At 63.6% G+C, this 18,217-nt stretch overlaps 1 protein-coding gene across 1 annotated transcript in view; it reads right to left on the reverse strand.

The window, feature by feature from the left end:
* AATK (apoptosis associated tyrosine kinase) overlaps positions 1-18,217 on the reverse strand; it is a 38,073-nt gene that overhangs the window by 7,353 nt on the left and 12,503 nt on the right. The window contains exons 2-7 of the mRNA XM_065897931.1: positions 8,544-8,677; positions 5,190-5,337; positions 2,722-2,801; positions 2,061-2,179; positions 1,816-1,903; positions 707-840 (exon numbers count right to left, since the gene is read on the reverse strand). Coding sequence (XP_065754003.1) covers positions 707-840; positions 1,816-1,903; positions 2,061-2,179; positions 2,722-2,801; positions 5,190-5,337; positions 8,544-8,677 — 703 coding nt within the window. The remainder of the gene's footprint in view (positions 1-706; positions 841-1,815; positions 1,904-2,060; positions 2,180-2,721; positions 2,802-5,189; positions 5,338-8,543; positions 8,678-18,217) is intronic.

Here is an 18,217-nt window from a genome sequence, read left to right on the forward strand (position 1 = left end):
ACGGCCGGCCTTGGCTGCCAGCTCCTCCCCTGCCTGCCTTGTGGCCCCACGGGTGTCTGGGGCCCAGGGCACTGGGGCAAACGCGGGGTCAGCACACATCGGCCAAAATGCTGCTGTGCTGGGGGCCACAGATGGGCGCCTGGGGCTGGGTGGGCTCGGCGGGCCGGTCGGGAGGCTGGCAGCTGCCCTCTTCAACAAAATCACTGATGCTGGAGTTGCATGTGTCATCACTCAGCACCAGGATATTGTTGGGGAGGACGGCCCGAGTGCTGTCCGGGGCTGGTGGGGCCACGTCCATCGCCACTTCTTCTGGCATGTCCCCCTACGCTGGGCCCTGGCCCGTCTTTCCGAATTCAGGGGCCAGGGCGGGAAGCAGGACAGAGCCACCCCTCCCTCCGGGCCTGAGAGAGACAGAGGAGAGTAGGGGCCGCCGTAGGGCCACCAGGCAGCGCTGACCACCCTGGGGACAGAGGATGGGCTTCAGGCCCTACCGCATGCCCAGCCAGGCCAGCTGGACAGTGGACGTCGCCTGGCTTAACCCTCCTGCAGGAGCAGGTGTTCAGCTCCCATCTGCCTGGTGTTTATTATTTGACAAAATCCCTTTGTACAGTGGTCCCTAGAGGCTGCACGAAGACTAACCCTGTTAGCTGAGGATCCACCTCCGCGGCCCGGGAGCAGGTGCGGAGGCCCTGCAGAGCGCCCTCACCTGTGCACGTAGTTGTGGCGGTGCAGGTGCAGGACGCCACAGGCCACCTCACAGGCCATGCGCTGCAGGGTCAGAGGGTCGGGCGCCATGGACTCTGCCACCCGACAGCTCCGCAGGTAGCCCTTGAGGTCCCCCTGCCGAGAAGGGCAGCACTGTCACTGGCTGGTGGGGAGCGGGTGCCCGTGCAAGCCCACCGCCCGGCCCCGCCCTCCTCAGCGGGACCCACGGGGGGACCAGGCATCCTGCTGCTGCCACAGGGCTGCCGCTGCCCAGAGAAGCCCGTGTCCGCCCCCCAGGGGCCAGCTCTCAGTAGGATGACCCCGCAGGCAGCGGACACTTTCCCCACACTGACAGCCCCAGCCCCAGGCAGCCTTGCGGGCCAGCAGGGTCACATCCCGCATACAGACCCCTGGGGCCCAGATGCTCGCCACCTCTCAGCTGGTGGGTGGCAGACAGGCCACACGAGCAGTGACGCTGAGCCTGGGCGGAACCCAGAGCCGGTGGCCAGAGTGTCCTCCGGCAACTCCTTGACCTGCTGATGACCTGCTGACGCCGCTCAGCTCCAGGGAGGGCCCAGGCATCCTGGGGAAGCCTGGGAGGCTAGGCCAGGAGTCCAGAAACTAGATGGTGGGGGGGCCCACGTCTGTGGAGGCCGCCTCCCTGTCGGCAAGCGGCTCAGCCGTGTGTGTGTGTGTGTGTGTGTGTGTGTGTGTGTGTGTGTGTGTGTGTGTGTGGCGGGGGGCCCGAGAGCAAAGTACGAGCGAGGCCGTGGACTCGACGCAAGGGCCGTGAGCCCCCCGAGCGGGCCAGGGTGCCTCTCAGGAAAACCTCCGTGACTCGGAGCAGCTCAGACAGATGGGAGAGCCCCCCTCCCCCAGGGTACAGTGGAATCCCAGCCCGGACGGCCGCTGTCTCTGAGCGGGGGCCACCTCCTTCCTCCCCCAGGCCGCCTCTGGGAGGTAGTGGTGCAGAGCCACCTGGACCCCACTTTGGGGGGCATGTGAGGCCCAGAGGGTGGGGGTGAGGGGTCCCCGGCTCAGCAGGAAGGCCAGGCCCACCTTCCAGTAGCGTAGGGCAGGGGCTGGAGGGCCAGGGAGCGGGCGACTCACCATCGGGCAGAACTCCATCACCAGCAGGTAGGGCGTCACCTCGGCGCACTGGGCCAGGCACTGGAGCAGGTTGCTGTGCTGCAAGGCCCTGCGGGAGCCAACAGGCTGCCCCCTGACTCGCACTCAGGGCCGGGCAGGAGCGGGGCGGCACAGAGCTTGCCTTTGTCTACAGGGCCCACAGCCCCACCTCCCGGCCAGTGGCCCACCCCCTCCTCCGGCTAAGCCTGTCCCCAGGTGCCACCCACCTGTAGGGCTGCGCCTCCTCCAGGAACTGCATCTGCTCCTGCACGCTGGCGCTCACCTTCAGCTCCTTCACCACCACCTGGGTGCTACTGATGCCCGAGTTCACCTCCCCGAGGAATACCTGCGGGGCAGGCGTCACCAGGTGGGCGGACTCCACCGTCCCCAAGCTCTGCCCCCAGCCTTGCTCTTCCAGCCAAAGCAGTCTGTTTCTGTGCCTCAACGTAGTCATCTGCAAAATGGGTTCTGGACCGCTCCCGGGAGAGCGAGCCCTCATGGCTGTAATACTCCGTCTTTTGTGTCTGCCTCCCCTAAGGTCCCCGGCTGTTCTCAGAGCTCTGGGGGTCTGCAGTGAGGAAGATGGACTCCTTGTCCCACCCAGGCTGGTGGTCAGGGAGAAGCCAGGAGCCAGACGCTGCTCCCCATCCCTGCCCACTCAGAGGCATCTCCCAGCATGACACCAAGATCTGCAGAGAAGAGGCTGCTGGACCCTGAGGTCCCCAGGGAGGGGCCCAGTAGAGTATGCCTTGAGAGGGGACCCCAGGGCTGGGGAAGTTTCTAGGAGAAGCAAGTCGCCAACCCACCCTCTCCACCTGCCAGGCAAAAGAGCGGACCACGCCGCCAGTCCCTCCCCCATCCCCACCAACCCCTGGGACGGCAACTCACCTTCCCAAACCAGCCGTGGCCAATCTCCTCCAGGTACAGGAGGCTGTGCCGGCCCAGATCTGTGGACTTGAGCAGCTGCACTGTGACAGGGCAGGGGGCTCAGAGAAGCCGGCTCAGCCGCCATCATCGCCCCGTCTTCTCTCGCCTGGCCCCTAGAGGGGCTGCCTGCATGGCCTGTTCCAGGGAGCCACCCAGAGCCCCCTGCTCCCTCCTGATGGGGGCGGCCATCAGGAGCAGGGCACCTGCTGCCCAGGGGAGCTGTGGATCTGCAAGCCGTATCCATGCATCTTTCTGAGTGGGTCTGGGAAGGCTGTGCCCCAAGCTACAGGGACAAGTCAGGCTGGAAACAGCAGGGCCTGGAGCCGGGACCAGCGCACAGGCAACGCTGGGCAGGCAGTGTGGCTGGGGCGGAGGCCATGGGGAGGAGGGCAGTGGAGTGGCCCGTCCCCTCACCCCTGCCGCAGGCTGGCATTCCAGCGCCAGGCACGCCAAAGGCTCCTTTGTTGGGGGCTGCTTGGCACAGCCCTGTACGGAACACACTGGGCCCATTCTCCTGCAGGCTGGGCTGGGTGAGGTCAGCAGGCAGGAAGGGTCAGTGAGGGCCCCAGAGGAAGGGCCAGAGCTGCTGAGCCCACCCACACCCCGCCTGTGCCCCAAGGGATTCCCCGAATTCTGCTCCCACGCCAACTGCCCGGAGGGCCCAGGGGACAGGCTGAGCCTGGCAGCCAGTAGACTCCAAGGTGAGGGGCTGCTCCCAGGGACTGGAGACCCTATGGAATGTTGACCTTGATACTGAGCAGAATTGGGGGTAAGGGGTCCCACTGGGGCCCTGAGTCCCAGGGCTCCTCCCCCTGAGGTCCAGCCTGCTGCCCCCCACCTCCAGCCTGGGGTCTCCCCAAGCAGGCTCAGCAGTCTTGACAGTGGGGCAGTGATGGAGGTGGAGCACGCTGACTGCCAGCCAACGGGAAAGGTCTCCAGGCAGCTGCAGGGTCCGCACCCAAGGGGCAGCACCTACAGAGCCAGGCTGGGGAGCCTGAAGGCTGGGCCACCTTCCCCCACGGTTTAGAGGGGTAGTACTTGCTGCCCAGGTTTTTAATCCTTGACCTCCAGGTGGGCTGCCCTCCCAGCATCACCCAAATCTCTCCCCCTCCCCAGAAGCAGGGCACCCTATAAAGAACAGAACAGAGCTAAAAACTAGAAAAAAGCATGCAATCACTGCCCCCTCCTGGATCCCTGTCCCCCTGCATCCCCAGGGACAGTCCTTTAAGCGGTGGAAGACACTGGGTCTCAAAGATTCCTTGGGGTCCCAGGCACACACTGCCAGGGGCAGGTGACAGGCCCAGGCCAGGGGTACAGTGTCCCCTGGGGGGGCACCTTGCTCCCAACAGCTCCTAGCGTCCAGCACTGTCAACACAGGCTCAGAAACTCCCATGGTCACCCAGGAAGGTTGCGGGGCTTCCTATAGCAGAGACCCCACCTTCCAAGATTTTATGGAGCAGACCTTTGAGCCACTCAACAGAGTGGGACCTGAAATTCCTGCCTAACTGGTGAGGTCTCCTCTAGGAGACACCTGCAGGGGGGTGGGGAGTGACAGTCATGGTGCAGGGGGTGCTGGGCCCAGGCCAGCACCTTGGAGGCCCCCAGCCCATGGTGAAGGCTGGGCTTCGGGGTGGGCAGCACCGTGGTCAGGACCAGCAGAGCCCAGAACACACGCAGGTGGGGCAGGCCTACCCATCACAGGCCCTGGTGCCAACAGAGCCCCCCCCCCCCCAGGCCTGACACCCTACTCAGTGAGCCTGGAGGAGCTGGGGGTAGGCACAGGCCTGACCTAGGAGCTGCCAGGGAGGGGGCCTGGGGCCAGGGACCCCACCCACCAGCCTCCAGACACAACTGGGGGATTCTTGCAGTGCTGAATCAGGCAGATGTGGGTTCAACGCCCAGGTTGGCCACTGACCTTTAACCTCTGGAGTGTGGGCCCTGCATCTGCCATGTGGGTTGCCAGCCTGCTGGGGGGACCACGGGATGGGCCGAGTGGGAGACATGGCAAGGAAGCCACAGGAAGAGGCCCCGCCTGCACCTGCACGCGCTGGGGGGACCCAGGCCCCTCCTTCCCCCACCCCAGGGTCCTGAGCAGAAGGCTCCACCCGCAGAAGGAGCCCCAAAGAGCCCCTCCCCCCCAGTGGGTGGGCCCTGCTCCTGGGCACCACGGAGCCCATGTACGGGGTCCAGCATCCCAGGGACCGCAGAGAAGTCCCTCCTCCCAGCACATGGGTGCCCACCCCAGGACCAGAGGGAGCAACCCCCGCCCCCTTCGCACAGTAGCCCCAGCTGGCCCAAGCCTGCTCACAGCGCCCCAGGTCCCAGCAAAAGGGGACACACACCAGCCCCTTGCCTCCCCTCCCCGGGAGCACTGACCCCAGAGCCACACCCTACACCCACCACCTGGGCCCACCTGGGGGCTCACTCACCTGAACGCCCGGGCTGCTTGGCCATAGGCAGAGAGACCTCGGTGAGTGGCAGGACATACACGTCGGGCCCGTTCTGAGCCGCTGCTGCCGGGGAGCCCTGTGCCGAGAAGTCGGCCGTGTACTCTTCCCCCTCGGCATTCTCAAACTCCTGGGCCAAACGGGTGACACATGCGGTGAGCTCCAGGGCTCCCCAGAAGGGGGAGGGGCAGGGGACAGGGGGCAGGGCAGGGAGAGGACAAGGGGTGCGGGCCAGCTCTGAAAGGCCCCTTTCTTCCCAGAGCCCCGCTCCCCCCAGCAGCCCTGCCAGCTGCCCCCTCCACCCACCTCCTCGCTCCTCAGGGCAGAGAACAGACCCCACTCCTCGGCTGCCCCCTCCGCAGGGGCACCAGCTGCCCCAGGAGGGCGGGGTTTGGTTTGTGTTGGTTGGGGAGTAGGGATTCACCTCCCACGGGCAGAGCCTCAAGGGTGGTGGCTGTGAGCCCCAGGGCAGCCATGCCTCGCCCAGCCTCAGCCCACCCACATCCACGCCTACCAGGCTCAGGCCAGGGTGGGCAGCACCAGGCCCACACTGGTGGGGGGGGGGGGCGGCTGGAGGCCAGCTGCCCCTGCCCATCCAGAGTCAGCCCTCCACGCCTCTCAGCCACCCCACCTCCCAGCAGCCTTTGCCCTGGGCGGGGTACCCCATGGTCAGTGGCTTTCAGGGTCGAGGCTGGGGAATCCAGGACAGCGGCTCCATCATCCCACCCACCCTGACCCAGCAGACAAGAAACTAAGTGCCCCTGCTCCTCCCAGACAAGGAGCGTTCCTGAGAGCCCACACCCCGGCTTCAGCCCCAGGCAGGTGGTAGCTGGCAGCACCACCTACCGTGGCCATCTGCCTGCAGGGCCCCTGGACTTCGACCCAGGAAGGCGGGTGTCTGTCCGCTCCCAGGGCTCCTTAAGAGCCTGGCCCTGGGCACCGGGCTGGGCCCCACCTGGCCCGGCTATTTTCAACTTCAGCTGCCCCTTCGTCTGTCTGAGGAAGCCCCCTCACGTTCCTGAGCCACTGCCAAGTCTCCCAGGAGCCCTGGGCCACAAGCAGAACCACAGTACTAGCGCCACAGGCCTGCCTGCGTGACCAGGACAGACCGCTGCCAGGTGGGGAAACAGGCCGAGGGTCGAGGGACTTCCAAGCGGCTGCAGCGGGGCCGCCCCTGTGGCCAGGCGGCTGGACTGGGAGCCGCAAGGCCTAGGTTCCCTGCCCGGCCCTGTGACCCGAGGACCCTCCTTTCTCTGGGCCTCGATTTCCTCGGCTGCAACAGGGAGGCTGAGAGCCCTCTGGGGTGTCCCTGTGGGCCGGTCCTGGCCTGTACCCAGAGATGACAGAGCCACTGGGGACAAGGCCTGCAGGGACTCCCCCTCTCCAGGGCCCGGGAGACCACCCTTGGGCCCCGGGGCTGTCAGAACCAACCCCCTCGCCCTGTAATCCCAGCTGCGGCTCCGCAGAGGCACAGACACCCGCCCGCCCACCCACCCACCTCGGGGTCTGGCCCCGGCCCCAGCCTGTTACCTGACGGTGCCACCTGGAGGCCCACCGGATGGAGCCAGCAGAGCGGGTGATCAGATAGGACAGTGTGAGCATCACTGCCCAGCCCCTTCTCCCAGCACAGCTCCAGGTGGGAGAGCCCAGCACTGGCCCCCCCAGAGCCCAGGCGGGAGCCCGCTATGCAGGCAGGCCCTCCCACTGAGGCGCACTGGTGCTGGAATGTTCTGGGCACCATGTTCCCAGGAGGTGAGGAGGGCACGGGTAGGAGGGGGCCACACTGGCCCTTGTTTGGGGCCTTGTTCTCACAGCATCCTGAGAAGGGGCTGACATACAATAGCCTCAAGGCCCAGCCCTGGCCCCCCCTTCCCCTCCCTCCTTCCCCCTCCCCTCCACCCTCCCTTCCCCTCCCCTCCCCTTCCTTTCCCCTTCCCATCCCCCTTCCCCTTCCCATCCCCCTTCCCTTCCCCCTTCCCATCCCTTCCCCCTCCCGCTTGCTTCTCTGGCCCCAGGATCCTCCAGGAAAATGCCAGCATCGCCTGGCCCAGCCCACTGTGTTCCTGCAGGCCAGGGAGACAGGGCTAGGCATGAGGATACCCAGGCAGGGGCTTAGATGCAGACCCGAGGCTCCCAGGGCCATGGCCCTGCTGCCCAGGCCCTGAGCTCCACCAGCCCACCCCTCAGAGAGCTCTGGATGGCCCTGCCGTGAAATGTGGCAAAGACACCTTTGTAAAAGGCAAGTGCCGCGCAGCTGCCAGCTCCCCCGGCCCCCTCTGTGATGAGACAGACCAGGGGGAGGGGGAGGGCACTGTTTCTCTAAAATGGGGGTGACCCGGCTGCAATGTGGGTCACTTAGTATGGAGATGACTGGGGTGGCGGGCTGTTGTGCTGGGCCACAGGACAGCCCCTCCCCTCCTGACCTCGCCAGGCCCGGGAATCTGACCTCCAGCCAAGGGCGGGGTGGCTGAGTGGGCAGGAGAATGACCACAGGCGGTGCTATGTGCTAAGTCGGCACAACTCAGCCCACAGGGCTGGCGGGGGGCTCTGGTTGGGCCCCTCAGTTCCCAGCTTTTTCTCCTGGTCCTCCATGCTCAGAGCTTCAGCTAAAGGTAGGGAGCAGCCATGGGCGCTTCTAGGATTGGGGAACAGCGCCCCAGGGATGCCTCTGGGCCACCATCCTTAGGAGGGGCACCTCAGCCCTGCAATCCAGCCCAGGATGACCCCGGGAGCTTAGCCCTGCCAGGGCGGCCAGGGAGAAGGCGGGCCCAGCCTTCTAGCTGATGCTCCATAAACAGTAATGATGACTCCTGCTGTCCTACCGCCCTGATTCCTACGTGGCGCACAATCCTTTCCTCGTGGGGCAGAAGACACCCAAAGTAAGGTGACCCCAGCCAGAGAGGTGCTTTCGATGCTGGGAAGCGTGTCTGGGCAACTTTGGTTTCCCTTTGCTGATTCGAACAAGCAGGGATTCAAGGACCCCCTAGGCATAGAGACCCCTCCCACAGCGGCTCAGGAGCCCCCGTGGCCCCCTTGAGGCCCATCCTCACCGTCCCGGGGTGCACCGAACACAGAGGCCTGACCCTGAGCTGGGACATGACAGCGTGAGGCCATGCCCCCCTAACAGGGGGACCCAAAATGGGGGAGGCAGTGGGAGGGGTCCCTGACAGCCCCTAGGCCTCTCCCATCAGCTGTCCCCAGAGGAGGGGCTGTGGGGTCCCGGCCTCTATGGTCCCCAGAGGGCCCTAGGAGGGAAGGAAGTCCAGTGCCGAGTGGACACCAGAGGGCCAGCCCTCAGGATCTCGTCCACAGCCTCCCCCGACCCCCAGCCCTCACCTTGAACCCGATGCCGCCCTTCTTACAGCACAGGCAGGCCAGCATGAGGGCGATGACGGTGAAGAGCCCGGAGAAGGACACGGCCACCACAGACAGGGAGGACGACCAGGAGAGCTCGCTGAGCGGGGCGCCGTCTGCCGAGGGAGAGAGCAGTTACAGGGCAGCTCTGCGACCCGGCCCCCATCTGCACCCAGTCCCCCAGGCGCACTCCGGGGCCAGCCGGATCCCCACGCCGGGCTCTGAGGCCCCCTGATTCATTGCGGTCTGAGCCTCAGCACCCTTACCCCTGCTCCAAGACCCCACACTCGGAGGCACAGCCGCCGGGCCCAGGGCCGGTGGACACACGGGTTGGCCACGGTGGCCCAAGCCTGCAGTCCATGGCCGGCCCCTGGGTGCCACACTGGCCTTGCCAAGGGACAAGGGGCTGGCTGAGCTGGCGAGGCCTGCTCAGCTCCCACTTCTGGGGGGTTGTGGACATCCCTCATGAGCTCAGGGTCTTGGGGCTATGGGGACCCTCTCCCACGTCTCTCTCAGACTGGCCAGCCCACTCACCCCTATGGAGTGGGCCCCGGGGGCTGTCATCGTTGCCATAGCTATGGCATGGCACTGGTAAAGGCTGTGAGACCCGGGATGGGCGCTGCTGGGAGGCAGACCAGGGCCCCGCTAGGCGGGAGAGACTGAGGACCTGGCTGCTGGCCACTGGCCACATGCCAGGCTCCAGGCAGCTGGGGGTCAGGGCTGGGACCTGTCCAACCTCTGAGTACAGGGATGTCACCGTCCCCAAGAAGGTGAGGCAGCAGACTTCCTCCATGCAGTCTGGCGTTTCCAAGTCACCCTCTTACTGAACGCCCACCAAGGGACCCCCGGTGCTGTTTCTGTCCTAAGGACAGCAGGGTGCCTCCTTCTGCAGCACCTGGTCCATGTGAGCCCCTCATGGCTCACCCTCACTAGATGGGGTAACTGTGGTGCCCAGGACAGCACAACGTGGCCCTCCAACACACAAGCATGGCCCCCAAATTAGGGCTCCAAGCTGCCCCCACTCCCCCGCTGAACCAGGGCTTTGGGGAAGCTTGGCCCATCTGGTGCCCGCAGGACAATGTGGTGGGGCCAGCCGGGGTCCCCTAAACGCTGGGCAGGCAGTTCCACCCCTGGCCTGCCCTCCTGTCCCACAATACCGGCTCCAGTGCATACCCCTTTCCCGAGGACTTTCTTTCTGCCCGCCCTCCCTTCGGCCCCTGGAGGCTTCCTGCCTGTCCCCAGCTCCTCTGCCCACTGTGCACCCCAGCCCCCCAGCTCCCAATGGCTGATTCCTCAGGACCCCATCATCCCACCCAGCACACCTGCCATCACTGGTCCCTCAGGTCAGAGCAGGTCTCAGCAGCGCCTCACCGGGTCCTAATTGGCACTGAGGTGGCTGCCATGCGTATCTCCACTGGACAGGAGGAAATGGAGGCTCAGCGAGGGTGAGAAGCCTGCCCGAGGTGGCACAGCTGACCTCTGACTGATGTGCTTCTGCTCCCGGGCATTCTGTGCCCACATGGGAAGCCAGAGCTGCCAGTTAATGGGGTATCTAGGAAGACTTCCTGGAGGCAGTGTGAGCCCAGGAGGCTGGAACAATGGCAAGTGCGGCCTGGACTCCTACTCAAGTCTCTGAGCTCATTCCAGATACCCACACACAGGGAAGAGAGGCGAGGCTGAGGGCCCAGGAGGGCAGGGTCACCACGGCAGGGGAAACCAGCTCAGCCTGCCCTTGGAAGAGACCTTGGAACTTTTGGCTGTATTCCCCAGTCCTGTGGGGCTGCAAGCAGATACTTTCACAGGGGCCTCCACAGGCCAGGTTTCGGGTGGGGGTGGGGGACCCACCCACTGTGTAAGCATCTCCCCGCCCCCAACTGGGCTCTCCCACCCAAATAGCGTGTACTCACAGGTTGCTGAGCAGCGCTGGCTGCCGCACCCCCAAGAAGCCATGAAAGCCCCCAGGGATGTGCTGTTGCCATGGCAACCCATGGGAGGTCAGCAGGCTCCCCTCCCGCCACCTCTGCCTGCACACGCACTCCCGCATCTCCATCTCCTGGATGGTCCCAGGGCCTGGAAGAAGGCAGCAGGCACCAGGCCCATCACCCACCTGCCCCTCTGGGCCGCACAGGCTGCTGTCGGGCAGGACAACCTCAGGTGGCCCAGCCTCAGCCTCTGCCCTCAGCCTCCTTGATGCTAGTCCTGGAGTGCGGCCCTCCTATGGGTCCCCTCCCAATCCCCTGGCAGGCCCTGGTCACAGAACTGGGCTGAGGGTGGGCGGTCATTCGGCATGACGTGCTTGGACTCAGCGGCAGAGCAAGGTGGCGGGTGGGGCCCTGAGCGGGCCTCCCCCACCGCCCAACGCCCACGTCCCTGAAGGTGGATCTGCGGCGATGGGGAGAAGCAAACAGATGGGCAGAGCCAGAAGCGGCTCTGAGAGGCTGTGGACTTGAATTTTCAAATCTACAAAACATGTCAGTTTCTGGAGCCCCACCAATGCTGGAACAGTTGCAACCCTGCCCCCCTCCCCGAGACTACAGCAGCTGACAGGAGTGTCACCCTCAGAACCACTCTGCAGATGAGGACACGGAGGTCCGTGTCAGAAGCTAGGCGACTGCTCTCGGTCCCCAGGGAGCCCCTGCCCTGCCCTCCGCGGTCAGAGGATGATCCTGGTGGGAGAAGGAGGGTTCCAACAGCCCCTCGGTGTCAGATGGACCTGTCCCCTCCAGTGTCACCCCCAGATCCCAAGGCCGCACGGGGCCGCTCACCCTCTGCCCACACATGGGCATCACTCACTCGAGTCCTGCACCCTGGCCACCCCCAGGAGGGAGCCACCAACGCCCTCAGCACCTCCAGCTCTGGCTCCCGGAGCCCTTCTCTGAGCCCGCAGGCTGGCGCCTACAGCCTGGGCCCTGCTGGCCGTGAACTCCTGAAACAGACCAGTGTCTGGCAGAGACACCTGTTGTATCAACACAGCGTGAACGAACACACACACGGGGGCACACACACTAGGTATGCACACACACATACCCTCTCTTGCAGTCCCCCCGACAAGCCTGCTCAGGAGGTATCATTGTGCCCACTTTAGAGGTAAGAAAATTGAGGCTCAAGGAAGTTACAGATGTACCCAAACACTGACAGGGCTGGTGCCTGGGGGCCTGGGTGGACCCACTCCTGACTCCTGGCTCCCTGCTCCTCCACCATCCACCAAAGATGCCTACGGGGAAGGTCCCGCTCGTGCCCTTAGGATCGGCACCCACTAACAGTCTGGGAGGCCCATATGGGGTCCCATTCACGCCCCACCTCTCCCCAGAGGGCAAGAGGGGTCAGCACCTCGTTTCATTCTTTTGACAACCTCAGTGAGAGGTGTGACAGCCCAGGGATGCTCTCTGTGTCAAGGGCTAGAGGAACACTCAGGGCCTGGAAACACCAATAAGCCTGTGTTCACTGATGGAGGAAAGAGAACAGTGCCGGGACCACAAAGGGCGCAGAGGCCCATCAGGTTTGACGCTGGGGCAGTGGGGCCACGAGGAGGGGGCAGAGCAGCCTCAGGTGGGTATTTGGTTCCGCAGAGCAAATAAGCAACATACTGGAGCCAGTGCAGGACAGGGAAGAGCCGGAGGTGCCCGCGGCGGGTGGCGGTGCCTGCACGACCCCAGGGTATGGGCACCTGGCACACCTATAGCGCACAGACAGGCACTGACCTGTGTGTCTGTACTCGTGTACCTGCACACATGTCCTTCCATGCTCTGTCCACTGAGGGGGCCTGGCAGCGGTGACCCCAAAACCAGCCCCCCAGTACCAGGCCACTCACACACCAGAACGACACCACGAGTGCCCGGGAAGACAAAAGTTGCAAATGGCTTTGTTGTTTGTTTCAGAAATTAAAACCCATTCAAACAAACCTCAGGCCGTTCACCTCTGCAGCAGAGAGCATCCAGCCACGGCTTTGCTCCCAAACTCCGAGCCCTTCACCTCTCTGTGGCCACTCACCCTACCGTGACCGTCAGCCCCACGTAAGTCCAGCACGGGAAGGCCCACTTCCAACCGTACCCCAAGCCCAGACGCCTGCCGCTCTACCCTTGGCCTGGGGGACAACTACACGGCCCGCAGGAGGGCAGCTTGGCAGTGAGACACAGGTCGGTGGGGGGGGGGGGGGGGTCCTCACCGCCCACCAGGTGGCACTCTCTGGCCGTTTTATGTCCAAGGGTTCAGCAGGGAGAGCCTTCCTGTAGACTCTGGGCAGGTGAGAAAGGATCAGAACACCAGCCCCTGGACATGGCCATGAAGCCCAGCACACACATCACCGTGCCAGCCCCCTTCTGTAACCGTGAGGGGCTCCAGAACTGAAGCCAAGGTCTGGGGGCTGCAGGGCTGGGTACCAGGCACCAGGCCCCTGGATGTGGGGAACAAACGCCCTGCTTGTGCGGCTGGTGGCTGGCTCAGAGGGGTGCATGCCACCTGGGGGTCCAAGCTTGGGGCTACTGCACTTGGGACCCACCAGCATCGTGGCACATGGCCTCAGCTAACACCCTGTGACAGGAGGGTCCCCTGAGGCACTGCCCTGCTGGCTGGCCGTGCCTGGCCCGGGCCCCACTCGGGGGACCCTAGGCCTCCACGGGTGTTTCTGTCCACCCAATGCCTCCGCGACCCATTTCTGCAGTACTGTCACCAGAGGTTCCATCCCTGCCCCCAGACCCTGCCCCCAAAGCAGAAGGGAAGGCCAGACCCTCACGGCACCCACAGCTACTGCCCAGCCCCACAGAGCACAGTGGCCACGCATGGACAGGCACCGCCTCGGAGGGCCCTGGCGGGGGCAGCAGCTCCCAGGTCAGGTCGTAGTCAAGGGCCACAGGCTGGGCTGCCCAGTGCAGCTCCAGGAAGGGAGGGTGCCGGGGCCAGAGGTGAGGGGAGCCTGCTAAGCAGAGGAAGACCAAGCCCCTGCCAGGAAGCCTCCCTTGCACTCTGGGGCACTCGACCACTGTGGGACCTGGCCCCGTGGTCCTCCCCACAGGAGATGGGCACCTGGCGTGCCTGTATACCCTCAGCAGGCAAGTGCTGGCACCAGTCTCTGTGACCATGTGCCAGTATCAGGGGGCTCCTGGTCATGGTGGGAAGAAGCTACCTGCTCACCCTCCCCAGGCTGCGCTGGGGCAGCTCCAGGCCAGGCTGGGAGGGGGCTCAGGACCTCGCTGGGCTGGAAGCTCCACCAGCTGTGGGACCCTGAGCCTCAGCTTCCCCATCTGGAAATGGGGCCACCCCACACCGAGCGTGCAACAGAGGAACACCAACCCAAGATGTCAGCTAGGCCTGGCACACGCCACAGACCCCCTACCACAAGACCCCACCCCCCGCCCTTTCCCACTTCAGTTCAGCCCCAGGTAAGGGGTGAAGGGTGGGCTAAAAGGTGCTCCAGGCCTCCTGCTGGCTGAGCGGAGGGCGAGGAGAGGCGGAACAGGGGCAGAGGCTGGTCCCGCAACAGGCCACTCACCAGCTGCTCCTCTCTGCCCCCATACTCCTGCCCAGAGGGCGTACCAAGATTATAAAAATAACCCACAGACCCAGGTGAAGTTCAGACCACCGGGAGTCACCTGGGAGTGGCCAAGGGTGGCCCTGCAGCCCGAGCCCTTGGTTGTACCCCATTCAGTGAGCCCCCCGCCCCTGCACTCGCTCACCTCCAGGCAGGAAACGTAGCCCCTGCGGGCACCCAGATCCCAGAGCCCCTTCAGGCCCCACTTCGCCAATCTCGGTCCAGCTGGGATGGGGGAGGGCTGGCCCACCACACACGGGGCAGGGCAGGCAGGACTGCTGAGTGCTGGCAAGTTCTCTCTTAGGGTCCATTTCATCGTCCAGGTCTGCCCTGGGGCTGTGCAGACCTCCTCCGGCGTGTCCAAGCCTCGGGGGCATCAAGGCGGGGGCAGGGCACTCATGCGGTGTGGCCTCCATGGCGTGGGGTGAGGTTCCCACTGCTTCAGCGCACACCCGCCTCCTTCTGAACTCTAGACCCTGCCTTCCAGGGTCTTCAGGGTCTGCTCACTCCCCATGTATCCCGTGTGCCCCACAGCGGGGTGAACTCCTCAGTCCCTGGAGCCTCGTCCCGGACGCCGAGCAGCCTGCGTCCCCGGAGCCGCTCTGCAAGCTTCCTCCATCCGAGCTGCCCTGGGCGGGGGCAAGTGGCCTCAATATGAACTGCTTTAAGCAGGGGCAGGTGGCCCCCATCAGAGGCTCCTTAAGCAGGGGCAGGTGGCCAAAGTGGTCCTTCACTGGGAGGGGGATGGGTAGCATCTCAGCCATGGGCTAGGTTCCTGCCAAGTGACCGTGGGCGTTGGCACACAGCCCTCCACCGTTGTAGGGCTCACTCCCCAAGGCCCCTTTCGCCGTGGGGGGCACCCACAACCGGGGGCACCCACAGCCAGCGTCACCTGGCAGGCACATAGCCTGCCTGTCTTCACCCAAAGGGCTGGGGTGAGGAAGTAACAGACAGGAGCCTGGGGCCCCCGGCCAGGACCCCTCCCTGCCCTCCCCAGTGCCCCATGCCCGCTCTGTGGGCAGAACTGGGGCCAGGGGGCCAGGACACTGGGAACAGGGTGGTGACATCACAGGGAGAAGCAGTGCCTGTGGGTGGCTGAGAGCACACAGGGCAAACCCTGGGCCCAAACCCCTCAACGGGCCACCACAGCCTACGGGGCTGGAAGAGGCAGGGGCTGGGCCGGGGATTCTGGAAGGAAACCTCACGGGGTGGGGGTGGGGGGGTCCCTGGGGTGGTGCTCCCTGAGAGCAGCGGCCAGCCCACCCCCACCTCCACCAGCAGGGGTCACGTTTCTGGCGTAAGAGGAGCTCTTTTTTGCTGTGATTAAGGCTCTACTTTAATCAGATGAATTCACACAGGAAAGGACTGAGAGTTCAGCTCCCTTATGTGAAAACGCAGGTTGTAAAAGCCGACATGGTCATACGATACCAACACCTGTTAACCATCAACCAACACAACAAAGGTGGTGTGTGCGGAGCCGAGAGGCGCCTGTCCCATCTTCCCTGACACCCAGGAGTATTCACACCCCAGGGTAACAAATGCTCATCAGCTCACCTCTGACACCCACCAGCCCTACAGCACCCCAAAACCCACGCAGCACCTGAGCCAGAGCAGCAGGTAGACCAGAACCACCCTGCGTTCCTGGCCGCTCCTCTGAGGTCCCGCCTCTGCAGCGCCCTCCTGTGGGGATGATTGATGGTGGACCCTGTTTCATTAGATACTTCTTAAAATAATAATTCTATCCACCTGCAGAAGCAACAGAGGAAACAAGACAGAGGCGACCAGCTTCCCCCCGACCCAGCAGGCCTATGGCCTCCATCGGCCCAATTCTGCTGCTTGAACGGGACCCTGCCTTCCTGGCCAGCCCGGTGACCTGATGAGCACTGCTGGGCAAGGCCCAGCCATTTCCAAGGAGGCACAGCGTTCTGTAAAACTGCATGGCCACGTTTAGGAATAGTAACTCACGCTTACTGGGCACCTGCTGTGTCCCGAGGGTCTCCCGTGGATGCTTTCTCTGCCGGGAGGGGCCACTTTCCAGTTCATGATAGCAAACAGAGCCCGCCCCCACCCCCCAGCCTCATGGCTCAGATCTCACCCGTGCCACCCAGCTTCCCGCCTGGAACCACCCTTCTCTGGCCCCACCCCACCTCCACTGGGCCAGGCACATGTGGGGGTCTGACTGCAGGCCATTTCAGGGTGACAGCCCCCCACACAGCTGCAGCCAGGCACCACCTCCCAAGGCAGGGACACCGGGTCCACCAATGGGTCCCCACCCCTCCTTTCCCTCCCCTCCCCCTCCCCCTCCTTCCTCCCCCTTCTCCCTTCCTGCTTTTCCTGCTTCGTTTTCAAGTTCAACACATTCTTTGAGGATTCCCCCCTCCCACACCTTCTCTGCTGTCCCCCAGATCACCTCAGGGACCTGCAACTGGGGTAGGGAACCCAAGGGAGACAGGTGGGCCAGAAGACCCTCCTTCCAGACCCCACAGGGCTAGAGTCCCATGTCCCCAAGCCCTCCTTGCCTCCTGGACATCCCACAGTCCCCCATAAAACCTGCCAGGTGCTGGCTCTGGGACTCTGCCCCCACCCTGTCTCCCGAGTACACGACTGTAACACCCGCCACATGACAGGTCCTATCCAGTTCTCCAGGACCAGCCTGATCCCACTGGGAGGGCGGGTAAGCAGGGGGCAGGAGTGGGGTCCAGCGTCAGGGTCTGGGCACGAGCCACACCACCCATGGCCTTCAGTGGATGGACATGGAAGGGGAGGGGGGAGGGAAGCTGGTTTAAGCTTGGGTGGAGGCTGCAGGGCCAGGACCTGGGTGTCCCTTGGGGACAGATCCCCCCATGGCCCACCCTGGAGGTCTCAGGGCCCTTCACAAGGGGCTCCTTTTTTGGGGGGCCTGGCCCTGCAGGTGACACGGGAGGGGTGACACAGATCCTATGCTCCCCAAAGGGGGTGGACATCAGTACCCAGCAGATCCCTCTGGTGAGCCACCCTCGGTGCTGGTGCTCTCTGGTCCTGGCCTCGGTCCGTCTCCAGGGAGGGCTCCGAGGGGCTGGCGGGAAGAGGGGGATGGACCATTTGTGGGGGGAGCTGTGAGGAGGGGAGGGAGCGGTTCTGAACAGAACCAGGTACCAGGCCGGGCTTCTTGTAAAAGGAGTGACTTGTTCCACCAATGAGTGGGGGTGAGGTCAGGTGAGTGGTGTCCATCAGGGGGCTGTCACACAACTTCGGTCACCCCACCTCCCTCACCCCCTCCCAGGCACCCATCAACAAGACCCATGGCCTTGTAGTGGATGAAGCTCTAAACAAGAGAAACTAGAAAAAGTGCAGAGAGAGGGATCTTGCCTTTCTAACTCTTAACATGTCCAAAAGCTACAATCATTAAAACCATATGGCTCTGCGGCAGAGATGGGCCAACAGGTAAAGAGCGAAATCACAGCCCAGAGCCAGGCCTGGCCTCAGCGGAAGACCCTGCACAGAATGCCCGGCCCCGTGTGGTCTTGCCTCACAGACCACACACCAGAATAACTTCAGATTGACATCAGTGAGTCAAATTATAGCATCTGAGAAGAAAATAGATAAATATCAGGCTTCTCAATGGAGAGGGATTTTTAAGCTAAAAGCAACGGAAGGAATCATGAAAGATCAATGGGTTTGGCCACATAGAAACATATGTTCCATAAAAGCCCCAAATTAAAAGGAAACAACAAACCAGGACGAATGATTGACAGAAAATTTGTCAAGGACTGATGTGACTACTTTTGGGAACACACAATCAGCAAAAACTAAAAAAATACATTAAGACCCCAAAACAGAAACAAGCAAACAACACACAGTCAGCCCACAAACAAGGAAATACAATTTGACTAGCCCACAGGAAAATGTGCAGCCTCGTCCATAATAAAAGAAACGAAATGTCACACCCGATGTCAGCTTCTCGACCACGTGACTTCTTAGAAGCTGGTGTCTGGCCGAAGCCCACACACCAGGACCAGCTGCCCAGGCGCTCTGGTGGGCGTAAGTTGGAGCAGCCTCTGGAAAGCGATTTGGAGACATGCATGCAGGGCCTGGGAGACCTGCCAACTCCCAGGCCTAGTGATTCCAGGTCTGGGAATTTAAACGAGAG

This window comes from Phocoena phocoena, chromosome 19, assembly GCF_963924675.1.
Source record: "Phocoena phocoena chromosome 19, mPhoPho1.1, whole genome shotgun sequence".
Lineage (NCBI taxonomy): Eukaryota > Metazoa > Chordata > Mammalia > Artiodactyla > Phocoenidae > Phocoena > Phocoena phocoena.